General features: G+C 37.4%; 1 protein-coding gene across 1 annotated transcript in view; it reads right to left on the reverse strand.

Annotated features, from left to right (window-relative positions):
• Positions 1-14,592, reverse strand: part of PDE11A (phosphodiesterase 11A) — a 387,189-nt gene that overhangs the window by 323,719 nt on the left and 48,878 nt on the right. Inside the window, exon 2 of the mRNA XM_032356042.1 lies at positions 9,890-10,048. Coding sequence (XP_032211933.1) covers positions 9,890-10,048 — 159 coding nt within the window. The remainder of the gene's footprint in view (positions 1-9,889; positions 10,049-14,592) is intronic.

The following is a 14,592-nucleotide window of genomic DNA, read 5'->3' on the forward strand; positions in this document are numbered from 1 at the left end:
CCACTGTAAAAATTAGTAATGTTCAATCTCTTTGACCCAGTAACCCTAAGCATCAGTTTGAACCATAGAAAGTTACCAGTATTTTTGACCTACAAAATAGCAACTTAATATAGCTATCCTAAGATGGAATCCAAGGTTTATTTATAAAGAAATTCATTCATTATAAATTTATTAGGACATGATTTTTTAAAGATTTATTTATTTTAGAGAGAGAGAAAGCCCACATGAGCAGGCACAGAAGTAGAGGGAAAGGGAGAGAGGGAATCCTCAAGCAGACTCCCCGTTGAGTGTGGAGCCCACAAGGGGCTTGATCCTAAGACCCTAAGATCATGACCTGAGCTGAAATCAAGAGCAGGCCACTCAACCAACTGAGCCACCCAGGAGCCCAGAACATGATTTTGGAAAAAATCTAAATGCTGAGGGGGAAAAAAAAGATTAAATGAACTATTATAAAATTACATGGTAGAACATAATGCAAACACATAAATTACCTCCTTGAAGAAGTGTTCAAAGCATGACAAAATACCAGTTATGCCACATGATACAAATTTGGAAATATATCTTCATTCATAGGCAAAAAAAGTTAAATATAAGGAAATACACCAAGAATATTAACAGAATTATTTCTGAAAGTGAGGATTATGGGTGATTTTAGTTTTCCCTTTATTTTTGGACTTTGCAAATTTTCTATAATAAACTTGCATTACTCTTATAATTTGAAAATAATCTTTCACAAAAGGAAAGGAAAAATAAAACAAGAAAAACTAAGATGGCTAATTCAAAGATAGCCAAATGTACTTGGAATTCTACTAAATTTCACTTTTTTTTTTTAAAGATTTTATTTATTCATTTGACACAGAGAGATCACCAGTAGGCAGAGAGGCAGGCAGAGAGAGAGAGAGAGGAGGAAGCAGGCTCCCCGCGGAGCAGAGAACCCAATGCGGGACTCGATCCCAGGACCCTGAGATCATGACCTGAGCCGAAGGCAGCGGCTTAACCCACTGAGCCACCCAGGCGCCCCTAAATTTCACTTTTAATCAAAAAATAATTTGACTTAAGTTTTCAAAATTCCTATTCAAGTATTTTAGCCTCTAAGGTGAAAAGAAGAAACCCTATTGTTTTTTTTTTTTTCAGACAATAACACTAAACTAGTTATTCAAAGACTAGTCAATCTGTCTTAATTTGAAAGCTTTGCTAACCAAGAATCCACAACAGGGGCGCCTGGGTGGCTCAGTGGTTAGGCCGCTGCCTTCGGCTCAGGTCATGATCTCAGGGTCCTGGGATCGAGTCCCGCATCGGGCTCTCTGCTCGGCAGGGAGCCTGCCTCCTCCTCTCTCTCTGCCTGCCTCTCTGCCTGCTTGTGATCTCTCTCTGTCAAATAAATAAATAAAATCTTAAAAAAAAAAAAAAAGAATCCACAACACCCTGTTCTAATTCTTTAGAAATAATTCTTCCTGCTGTCAAGTGCTTATTTATTTCTGATCTGCAATTGCATATCATCCTCCCTTGTCCAAGCTATGTATAAATCAGAAATAGAGTTTATATGACAGTTTTTTGTCATTTTGCACTTTTAGAAGTGACTTGACTAATAGGAGTACTCCATGTCCCGCCAGCTAGTAAAAGCCATAGATGTATCATTGGTCCCTGAAAATCAGAATGTACTGAACTCCTCTCAGCGCCTGACCTTTCCTTCCCAGATGCCCCAGAGTCCTGTCCATCCAGTCTACATCTCCACAGCCTGGCAGTGTCAGGTTTAAGGTTATCAAGTCTCTTAACACCCCCAGTTCAGTTGATGGTAGTTTGACACCATAATGCTAGTGTGATACTCATGAGAAGATATAGCCCAGAGACCCTTGAGGTAAACTCAATAAAAAGACAACACTTTCTTATACTTCAAGTTTAGCACCTAAGGCAGCCTAGAGGGACACATACTTTATGTGAACACCTGGAGTTCAGAGAAAAACAGAAAGAGATTCAGTTGAAGAGTCCATCACAATTTATCATAGTTATTTGAGAAGGAGCTCAGGATCAAATCTTGCTCCCTAGTAAAAGATGCTATTTTATGGTAAACCCTTTTGATATTACCTAGCCTTAATAAAAGCACACTCATACAAGTAGAAGCTACAGAAAAAAATTATTGAATTACCTAATTTATAAGAACTGTACATCTAGTCACTGCTTAAAGTTATGTTATATACTTACATAGTTACTTCATTTATTGTCTGTTTTTACCACAAGAATTAAACTCGGAGAGGAGGAATTTTTGTCTTTCTTATTCATGAGTTGAACTCCAGTCCTGGGGACCGTGCCTCAAACATAGTGTGTGTTGAGTAGAAGCTCAGTCAGTAGTGAGTGAATGGTTCCTCCACCCAATGGAACACTATTCAGCTGCTAAAAATGATGTTCAGATCGATGATCACTCAAAATCCTCTCCATTCTGCATTGGAACAGTTACTACCATGTAAATTATTTAGTTCATTTATTTTATGTTTCTGCTCTTTCATGTTCTTGCTAAATGCAAACTACCCTCCAAGGTTTTGCAAAGTACATGGAAAGACATAGAAAGAAAGATGCTGCAACTAAGCACTTATCATTTCCTTGCTAACTCTTAGAAATATAAAAAAGAGAAACTAAGAAAGCAGGAAATTACATATGCCAACATTACCAGCCATCTGATGACATCAGAATTTCTGCAAGGGGCCTGCAAACTTACATGCATACCAAGTGTTACTTGCATCTGAAATATAAAATGCACCCGGTAGAAACTGCCCTTCATTTTGTCAATTGTTGTATTACTGATTTTTTTTTTTTAACTGCCTGATTATTTGGTCACTATATGTTTTCCAAATTGTTAGTCAAAATCCAGCTGCAATCATTAGGGACATGTGAAAAAATGTTACACTATAAAATACTAGAACCACTATTAAGAACAAACAATAATCACTTTTGGAATAGTGTCTTCTTACATCTGAGATGTCAGCCTTGGACTTAAACCTTTGAAAAGGATAAAGATGAAGAGACTTTTGTGCAGTTAGATATGAATATAAGTCAAGCACAAGACCAAATCTGGAACAGAGTGACCATTTTTTGTCGAATGTGAACCCCTAAGATGGTCCCAACAGATAGACCTGCTTTCTTACCCTGAAGTTAGACTGCCTAAGGAAGAGGCAGAGAATAGAGCTAAAAGTCCACAACGATAACCTGAGTTCTGACAGGGCCTGTATTGGAAATGGTTTTCTTGTAGATCTTGTTTGTTTCTGAACCTCTCAGTAAGATATAATCCAGCGAATACATAGAATATGAACAAATGAGTCTCTGAAGCTCTTGTAGTTTCACAGTGATCATATGGGACCTGAGTAATAGCTCTTAAAAGGCAAATAGTGCAGTGACTAGCCAATTTAAATGCAGATAAAGTATTGTGATCAAAGAGTTAGGATATTTCATCCAGAATTTTCTAGGACTGAATTTTATTGATCAAGTATAACTTGAAATCAAGAGCCTTCTGCGAGGACTTCTAAAAATTTTTTGCTAAACACTGATGATGATGATGATGATGATGATGATGATGATGATTAGAGAGGGAGGAGAGAGAGAGATCATGGAGGGAGGGGCAAACGGAGAGGGAGAGAGAGAATCTCAAGCAGATTCCCCACAAAGCACAAGCCTGACATGGGGCTCAGTTTCACAACCCTGAGATCATGACCTGAGCCAAAAACCAAGAGTCAGATGCTTAACCAGCTGAGCCACACAGGGATCCCTAAACACTGATTTTTAATAATAATTTCATTGCCACCTGATCCTAACTTGTCGGAGGCAGGCCCCTGGCCAGGGCGGCCTCCGCCATTAAAAGATGGCGCCTGGCTAGTTGCCAGGTTAGGATTGCCTCGTGAGACTAAGCGGAACGCCCAAAGAGGAAGTAAACAGCATTGGTTGCTAGCAAAGTTGTTCGTTTAGGTGCACAGCCTGATTCGCTCCCTCCTGTACCCTGCTCGCTGATTGGTCATGTAAGCGTATATAAGTGTGTAGACTTGCGGAAATAAAGAGAGAGAAGATGCATCCGAACTGGGGCTTCTTGTCGTCCTTGCAGGCCGAGGGTGACACTAACTTAATTGGAATATAGGTAGAAAAGGGGTAAAATGAGATAAGAACAAAAAAGCCACTTCTTACAATTAGTTAATTCACAGCTCATTTAGCATTTGAGGATCCAAAAGACTATAGAGCATTAATAGAAAGCACATGAACTTACCTGGTGGAATTGCAATACTATTAGCCATGTGTACAAGATATTTTTCAAAATAATAACTATTTGAGAAGTACTTGTTGAAAAGTACCTTTGTATAGAAACTAACTCTTCAAAAGATGACAGAAAAAAACCTGTCTGTCTTGCTTCCATTAAGCTGACTTTATTAAACTGACTAGTTGTTTGGGGATTGGCTATTATGGCAGAACTAAAGCTTGCAGCCATACCTAAAGTCTTAAAAAAAAAAAAAAAATCAATCCTATGCCAGTCAAATTCCATGCAAGTCACACATCTGTGAGCTGCATTCTTCGGGGACCCCCAGTTTGTCACTCCTATCAGCAAGACATATTCAATTTCCCTCTTCCTCACCAAAATGAATTGTAATACCTTTTGCACATTTGACATCTCACCAGGATCCTAAACATTAGCTTTGCACAATCAGGAACAGCTTAAAAGTGTAAAGCCAAGAGCTTATCAAATCCTTCCCAGTTCTCGGTTGGAAGTCTCAGGCCTGCTGTAAATAACAAAACTCCAGCTTCTGCAAGTCTCATTAGCATCATCCGTGCACCATCCTCAACCCAACTGGCAGGGCAGCATCTTCCATAACGAATTCCTGGAATGTGGCCAGTCCCGGGAAGCCAAGTTTGGCTGGCTGCATCCCAGCTTGGCAGGGTGTCTGATCATGCTGGCATGAAGGAGAGCAGCAGGGTAGCTGAACATTCTGAATTAGGAGCTGGGGAGTGGTGACCACACACTAAAGAAACCCTGTAGAGATTAGCTAAAGAACTTCAAGCTACAACTGCTGATATGGCAGCTGTTGGAAAGTGATTGCAATAGACAGAGTCTTTATGCAACACTGCAATAAGAAAAGGTTCCTTTGGGGACCAGGTATGGGTAGCCTTGGAAAGGCAGGTGAGAGCCCATGTTCACTTCCATAGGCCAGGTTTCATCTGGTCTGCCCTCACACCTTGATAGATCATCAGTGTTTGCTCTCATCCAGGTCTCATTTTATTCTGCAAAATAATGCCTCCCTTCACTCACCCAAGAATACCAAAGTGATAAACTAATTGGATGCAAGCAGCATAATCATACCACCTAAATCAGCTAGCTTACCCATATCACTGAAGAACAGGGACATTTGCTAGAAACCCACGAAGTAAACCAGGGAATTCCAATCATCTCCTTTGTATGATCTGCCTTTGTGTGCACTTCCAATGTGATTTACAGAACTAGTAATTTGTCAGTATGTAATTTAAATTATTAATATGTGTCTATGGTAGACTATTATTTCACTCAAAACTCTAACCAGTGCTGATAAAATTCCTGCTATTGTGCTAGAATTTTAAAGAGTATGATGATTTTAAAGTCACTAAAAGTGAAATTTTTAGGTAGGGTCTGGATGACTCTCTGTCAAGTGAAGATTCCTTCATTGGATGAAGGCAGGGTTGGTGGGAATTATCTTAATGACCTTTCCAGACTTTCCCATCAACTTTATGTGATACAGCACAGCCACTGAAATATAGGCATTGAATTTTCAAGAAACACAGTATGATCTTATGCACAATTGCTTTAGATACATAAAAAACCCAGAAATGAATATACTACATTTAATTTTCGGTTTATCCTGGGTAAATAATTTACTGATTCTCATATTGTAAAATGTTTGGAATTATACCAAACACAACACAGCTGATACTCTCCAGAAGCTGACATTTTAAGATATCAGGATCTACAAATCATATTACGCTAAATGTGCGATAAATTTCCCACTATCCATACAAATGGTGGCAAAATCACAAAAAAGGTTCAAATTATTTTAGTCTTACTTTGAAATAGATGACAACATTTCATGAAGTTCATTTACTGGTAAGTGCTACCTTAAGCACTTTACATCTCTATCTATTTTATCCCTCACCACAATGCTATTATGGGGGTCCCGAGGCTAAGAAAGATTGAGCAACTTGCTCAAGGTCACTCAGCTACTAAGCAGCAGGGCAAAGACTTGAATCTGCTTTGGAAACTATCTGATTTGGAGTCCCCTACCTAGCACTGAGTTTGGGCCTTACAGTTCTCTTCCTTGTTCCCTTACTTACAGGCCATACTAAAAGTTATGTTGCTTAAGTTAATACTGGGGAGTATGGGAGGAGGTTGTCTGAAGCTGGCTGGCAGACTGAGGAAAACTAATTTGAGTTTTAAAATGGGGACTGAACAAAGTTGGCAGGGCTCTGCAAAAAAAGAGGTATAGGCAAGCTACTACTATTGTAAATAGGTTTAGTATTCCCGAAAGCTATCTGTATCTTGGAATGAGAGCTATAAAACTTTTCTTGCCCTTTGACTCAGTAATTTCAGTCTTTGAAATATACCCCAAGGAAATAACACAAAAGAAAAAGGTAATTTGTTCAAGATGTTCATTCAGGGGCTATTTTGAATTAGTGAAAAACTGGAAATAACCCGAATTTCCAGTAATAGGACAGTGACTAAGCAAACAAGGTTATGTAGAAAAAGAAAAAAAAACTTCATAATCTCTAATAATGGCAAATGTAGACTACATTCACATGTGGACATATATGTAAGAAATAACTCTAAAAAGTAGAATTCAAATTAGCATAAGCATAGTCTTATGCTGAGACTTTTCTTTTTTCCTTGTGCCAAGTAAAATACTCTGTGCATTAACAATCACACGAGAGAAATGTAAATTTATAAAGACGCATATGCCTCATTTCATTGTTGTAACTCCAATAGTGGAACTGGTATATAGGCTATCCTTAATAAAAATGTATAGACCACTTATATAGAGCTAGTTTTTGAACTGAGACCAGACTGTATCTGGCATGTATTGATGTACTATCAGTGAGAGCTAATTTTTTAAGAGCACTTACTATGTGCTAGGCGCTCTTCCAAGTTCTCTCCCTGTATTCTTTCATATAATCCCCCCTATAGCTCAGGAGATAAGTATTACTACTATCATCTCTCTTCCAAGAGGAGGAAATTGGAGCACAGAACAGCTAAGCAACTTGCCCAAGTTCACAAAGGCTATGGCAGAGATGGATTTTCAACCAGGCTAGACTGTTGCTATGACCTCTTTGCAGCCATTATGCCACAACATCTTCTCTTATTTGAAAGAAGGTTCTAGATCTTGTTCTTTCCTAGTAATCATTTCTAGATTATGTTTTCTGCTTTTCTTCTTCACCACTTCTGTTTTGTCTATAATATATAGAATCCTTGCAGGAAAGAACAATAACCAGATATAGAAGTTGAGGTAAAATACTCTCCATCTAGTGTCATAATCAACTTGCCTGAACTGCTAAGACTTCATCCAAGAAGTAAGACTAGAGTAGGGTTTTTAAATCAGGTGAGGGAATTGTAGAGGCTGAAAAATAAAATGCTATTGTGGGCACATGGGATAATTGCAAATGAGAAAAAATATAACACATGGAGGAAATGTGATACTCAAACAATGTTGAATCTAAGAAATAAGTTGCCTGAGGATAAGTGACAAATATAGAAGAACATTTAAATCTCTTGGGAAAATGGTAATTTAAAAATAAAAATTTATGGTTTATATTTACCTAGTATCTTATATTTTATAAAATATTTGTAATTTATGATCATATTTAATTCTCATGCTGTAAATGGTGAATAGTATAGTTGATGGGGAAAAAACAGAGAGTCACAAGATTAAGTGTCTCACCCAAACCAGGCCCATTTATCCACAGTGGGGCCGGACCTCTGTCCCAGCCCTCATTCTCAGTAGAGCTAGACACTGATGCTGTTTAAGACAAAGCCAGGTGCAGAAAATCATTCAGAGCCCATGAAGCCCTAGGTCATAAGTAAACAACCACTAAGAGAAGTCCAGAAAACAAATCTAACATAAGCACAATCAGAGATGAGAATTAAATATATAACAGGATCCTTTCAAATGAAGGAGGCAGAGTAAAGACAGAACTACCATCCATCAACTAAACTATTTGGGAAATGTGGGCAGGTGGTTATATGTTTGGAAAAACATAAAACTTGAATCCTATTATCTGAATCCTTATAAAAGGCACATTATTATAAGACTCTCACATTTGGTACAAAATAACATTTTTGCTTTATCAGTACATTCCATGGAAGCATTTGCAGAGTGAATGAGGCAGCCTCCATTGTATACATCCCTAAACACCCTCACCTTCACCTGACTCTGTCTTATGGAAGCCTAGGCTTTCTTGAAAGATCAGAGCAAATGCTGCCTGTTCCTAGAAGCCTCTTCAGGTTCTTCAGGTGATAAACTTTCCCTTTCCCAGGCATTCATAGCATGTTCTAGGTCATCTTATTGATGATCTTGCCTTCTGCCCTGTTCAGCGCCAGGATAACATAACACATTTGGGATTTATCTTTGTGCTTCCTACAGCCCCAACACAAGTGTCTTCACACTGTAGTTTTTCACTGAATTGGTGAGACATTGTCTGAGGTCCTATCAAGCTCTCCCCCATAGACTCATGAGATGCTTACTACTACAGTTATTATTATCATCTCTCTTCCAAGAGGAGGAAATTGGAGCACAGAACAGCTAAGCAACTTGCTCAAGGTCACACAGGCTATGGCAAAGAAGGAATTTCAACCAAGGTAGACTGTTGTTGCTGTGCCTATATGCAGCCACTATGCCACACATCTTCTCTTACTTGAAAGAAGTCTTTCTTTCAAGACATAAACTGCAAAGGTTTATAAACCTTTTCCGGGATTTGGGATACTCAGATTTAACTACAGGTATGACCTCAGTAAAGGACTCTCTTCACTTAAAAATCTTGTCTCCTTATAATCATATTTTACTCTAACCTTTTGTACCAGAACATTTGCATTCATTTAATGCATTAGTAATTAGCACTAGCAAATAGCAAGCTTACATCCAGAAGGTTACATTATAAAGTGTCTTTTTTAATCAAATAGGTATATGGCAGTCATCAAACAAACTAATTTGAGATTTGCTTTTACACAAATTTCATAAATATCCTACCATATTTTATGCAATATGAAGGTAAGAGCTTCAAAACCAGAAAGAACCCCAGCTTTTTGAAGAGTCTCTCTTTTAATATGAGCTGGTGAATAAACTGTGGTGAAAGAACTTAAAATTTCAGAACAAAAATACATCACTTCTTACTAAAGTCAACTGTTCTTTGGGGACAAAAAATAATGTTTTTTTAATTAGTAATTTAGAATAATGGTTAAATAACATTCATTTTATTGAGATTTTTATAAAGAACTGAGAAAACAATTCTTCATAGTAGTTATGAAAACACAAGAGCAAGCGTTGAGTTTCTGAAACACAATCATCTTCCTAATTCCCTATCTTCCCTTGGGCCATGTGTGGTGGTGGTGTGATCCTCAATTAAAAAGCTTGCTTATAAGGAAGATAAAGACCTAGGAAAGAATACTACTGAGGCTTGCAATGAAAAGTAAACTAAGAAAAAGATGAAGTAATTATTTTCAAATTTACCACATTCTATGAAATATCCAAAATTTCTATTACATTTTGTGTAACATGAGAAAAGCTCTTTGATCCATGAATAGGTTAATCTAACAACGATTCACACAAGTTTTGTCCTTTTCAGGGAAAAGAGCAATCAGTGATCAAGGAGCATACAAGTCACAAAAGGCATGAAAACTTACTTTTTCATCATCTTCAGTAAATGGAGCACCTTCAGGAATCTTGTTTATTGCTTGCGCCACACCAATAATCTCACCATCACTGCTTCGGATAGGCATGCACAATAGTGACTTTGTCTTGTATCCAGTTAGCTTGTCAATTTCATCATTGAATCTTCGATCCTAAAAATAAGACAGAGAGTGCATTAAATGCATGTGTGTTGTTGTCAGGCAGAAGGAGAGAGAAGTGTATTTCTGTGTATGATGTTTTATCACCAGGAATTTTACCCAAAGAATTCTTAATAATAATACCAGATTTGATTTCATGTTGAAGTCACCAAAGGAACATAAATGAAAATAAATCACTACCATAGTTGTTAAACATGGTCAATGATGAAAAAAACTTTAAACCCTCAAAGTTAGAGAAGAGGCAAGTGTTTGTTTTTTGGATTTTATTTTATTTATTTTTTTTTTTTTGAGAGAGAGGGTACACACACTTGAGAGCAGGGGAGAGGCAGAGGGAGAGAGAGAGAAAATCTTAAGTAGGCTCCATGCACATCATGGGGACCATAACAGAGCACAACACGGGTCTCAATCTCAGGACTCTGAGATCATGACCTGAGACAAAATCAAGAGTTGGTTGTTTACCCAACTGGGCCACCCAGGTGCCTCCCAGCGGCAAGTGTTTTTAGTGGAACTCCACTCTATGCTATTTACTCAAATCTGTTATTTCACATAGACAACTGATTATGAAGTATCATAAAAGAAAAAGACCATAAATTCATATTAAGTACTATGAAAAAATATGCAGAAAAGAACCGCTTTACTTCTGGTCAAAATGTCCTATGAGAAAAGAACCTATGAGCTCACAATGATACTATTAAAAAAACAAAAACAAAAACAAAAAAACAGTGTCATAAGAGGGAGGAGAGAAAAGTCTTCTTTATAGAATGTCAGCTTTAAAAATGTAGAAGGAATGGTAAATTATATATTATTTATTTCACAACTACCAATATAATAATATACACAGGCAAGGATCACCAATGGATGCTAATACCACTCTGTAAAATGTGGTTATATGGTGGTTTTGTGGAAATATTGTTAAAAAGAATATTCACAAAGTCTCAGGGTACCACTCCAATGACTCCCTCTTAAATTCAAAGAGAAAATGATGTCTTTATAGTAAAGACACAGGGTAGACACAACGTTAAACAAGTAATCAAACTTAACATTACCACTCATGAGCCAAAATAATATCATATGCCTCCTGATGGAATGCAATGTGATGAGGACATCATCAAAAACATGGAGTGTTCTTGTCAAATGTGTAACATGAATCTGACCATTCAGGAAAAGAAAACTAAGAAAAATGCAGATTATTGGTCATTCTATCAGAAGCCTGACTTGAACTCTTCAAAAATATCAGTATTGAGGATGCCTGAGTGGCTCAGATGGTTAAGTATCTGCTTTCGGCTCAGGTCACGATCTCCAGTCTCCGGGGATCCAGTCCCACACTGGGCTCCCAGCTCAGTGGGGAGTCTGCTTCTCCCTCTCCCTCTGCCTCTCCCCCTGCTTGTGCTCTCTCTGCCTCTCTGTCTCTCAAACCAATAAATAAAATCTTTTCAAAAAGATCAATATCGTGAAAGACAATAATTTTTAATATAAAAATAAAATAGGGCCATGGGAGCTGTGCTGGTTTAGAGAAGACTTAAGAGACCTGAAATCTAAATAAAATGTGTGATTCTTCATTGAAAAGTATTGTGGAATTTCTGGGTGTGGAGGGGTGACAAATAGAGAAAGTTGAACAAGAACATTATATTTGGTAGTATTGTTCTATCAACATAAACTTTCATAGGTGTGATAGTGATATTGTAATTAAGTAGGAGAATGTTCTTTTTTTAGGATATACATGTTATAGTATTTTGGTGTGAAATGTCATAATACTTTCATATGGTAAGAAAGAGAAAGAAAGGAGGGAAGAAGAAAGGAGAGAGAGAGAGAGAAAAGAGGCTGGCTCTTGAAAAAGGTAACAGAGGCTCTTTGCCCAGCAGGGACCCTGCTTCTCCCTCTCCCTCTGTCTACTTCCTTGCCAACTTGTGCTCTCTCTCACTCTGATTCAAGTAAATAAATCAAATCTTAAAAAAGAAAAGAAAAGCTAACAGGGACTAAAAATGCTCCAAGGAAGATGATTAACTAGATTCTGGCTCACTGCTTCAAGCGAGGGATGGAGTGGAGTGAAGCTTCTCCCAAGGACTTCAATATTCTTTCTGACAAGATACTTAAAAAGCAACGAAGGCCCATTGTCTACTACCATCTAGAGCTATGAATTTCATCTAAGAGTCGAGGGAGGCTGACTGTGGACAGGGTGACAGCCTCAAAACCAAACACTGTTAGCCTTCTGATGAGTTATCTCTCTATTTATCATCTTTGTTATCTTCAGTATCACAAGGATAGGAGCCCTTAACTCCATACTAAGACCTGGTTTTGGTCTGGGGACTCATCCAAGCTACCCTAACCTGAGTTAGGGGAGGGAAGAGCCCTGAAGGAGAGAGGGAAATAAAAACCCAGATTAACCAAATCTCCTGCTCAAAATGAGCCTGCAACCAAATTTTCAGAAAAGCACTAATTTGTATTAATTTTTTAAAAATTCACCAAGGAACAATTATGCACCAAGCTGTGAGCTAGGAGATACAGCAGGAAGCAAGAGAGGCATCATCCCTGCCTTCACAGAACCTGCAATCTAGTAGTTGAGGCAGATGATATATAAATGTATAATCATGTGTTGTAGTAAGTGATACTAGGAAAAGAGAAGGGTGTCATGAGAGAGATTTAATAGGAGGTACCTATGTCTATGGTCTATCTGAAAACAGGATAAGTAAGCTATAGCTTGCATCATGAGTAGGGATTAGCCAAAGAAAGTTGAGAAGAAGTTTCCAGGAAGTTAGAACAATACACATGAAGGTCCCGAAGAAGGAAAATACTTAGTAAGTTCCCCCAACTCCAATGTCAGTGTGGCAAAAGCACAGGGAGTCAAAGGGAGAAAGGAGGGAGGCAGGGGCCAGATGGTGGCAAGCCTTACAGGTTTGGAAAGGAGTATAACATTAACCCTAAGTACAGTGGAACATCATTGAAGATCTTGAAACAGAAGATGATATGACTCATTATCCAGCAATTAGCATTCCCTGAAATCACTTATTAGTTTACTTGTTCTCCCTCTGTTAGTATGTAAGATCTAAAACAGCAGAGATTTTATTTCGTTTCCAGCTTCCTACGGGCATATCATAGGTACTCCACAGTAGTTTTTTTTTAGTCATAGGAATTTTTTTTAAGTTTGTACTGCAATTATGCAAAATATAGAAAAGTTGGAAAGGACCTAAGGCTCCACATTTCATTCCTTAGTGTATATTTAGAACACTTTTGCACATGTACAGAAAAGAAATACATAAATGTTGACTGCAACATCAATTATGAAAAGAAAAAGTGAAAAACCATTTATTTCAATTTTGGTCAATAGAAAAATAAATTATGATCTCTTGTTCTGATATCATACTATGCAACAATTTTAATGAGTAAACTAAATCTACTTATATTAACATGAACAAATATCAAAAACATGTTAAGTAAAATAAACAACCTATAATCTGATACCATCTATATAATACCACTAATATTTAAAAACAATCCTAAACACAAGTATGGGTTCAAATATGTACCAAAAGTATAAAGCATACATGAGAATAATAAACTCTAAATTTATTTAAGTGGTTACCTCTGGGAAAGAAGGGGAAATAGTGTCAGAAAGGGGTACAGAGGAGGTTTTAACTCTACCAACAATTTTCTTTCTTTAGAAAAAAAGAACAATTGTGAAGCAAATATAATACAAAGTGAAGATTTTATAAACCTAGAGGGCCTATTTCCATCTAAATGCTTCAATATTTTATAATAAAAAGTTTAAAACCATGTTTAAAAAATTAAGAACTTTGTGGAAGATAATACAGGCTTGGAATATGAGAAACCAATTAGGAAACTTCAATGGTCCAGGTAAGGCAAGAGGATGGTCTGAATTAAGAGAAAGGCAATGAAAGTAAGACAGATAGGTTGGAAGTTGCATCTACAGAACTTCCTGATGAGTTAGTTGAGGTTGGGAGGGCTAGAAAAAGAAGAGTATATCTCTCATTTTAATTTGAGAAACTATGTGACTCATGTAAGAAATAAAATTTAAGAAATTTAAGAATTTAAGAAATGAAACAGATTAACAGGGGGAAAAAAGAGAGAGGCAAACCGTAAGACAGACCCTTAACTATAGAGAACAACCTAGGGTTGTTGGAGGGATGGGTGGTGGGTGGGCTAAATGAGTGATGGGTAATAATGAAGGCACTTGTGATGAGCACTGGGTGTTATATGCAAGTGACGAATCACTAAATTCTACTCCTGAGACTAATATTCAGGAGTAGAATACTCCTATACACTATATACTATATGTCAACTAACTACAATTTAAATTTAAAAATTTAAACAAAAAAATTGAGAAACTATGGATTAAAGTGCCATTTACTGGAATGGAGGAGATGCAGATTAAGGTGCAAGTCTACATAAAGAAACTCAAGAAGGTTGATGAATCAGTTTATTAAGCAAGGTGATGTGCATCTTGTGACCTCAATCACAAGCTGCGTGTGAGAATCACCTGAGAAGATTTTCAAAAGACCAGAGCCTGGGCTCCATCCTAA

The sequence above is a fragment of the Mustela erminea genome, chromosome 8 (assembly GCF_009829155.1).
Source record: "Mustela erminea isolate mMusErm1 chromosome 8, mMusErm1.Pri, whole genome shotgun sequence".
NCBI lineage: Eukaryota > Metazoa > Chordata > Mammalia > Carnivora > Mustelidae > Mustela > Mustela erminea.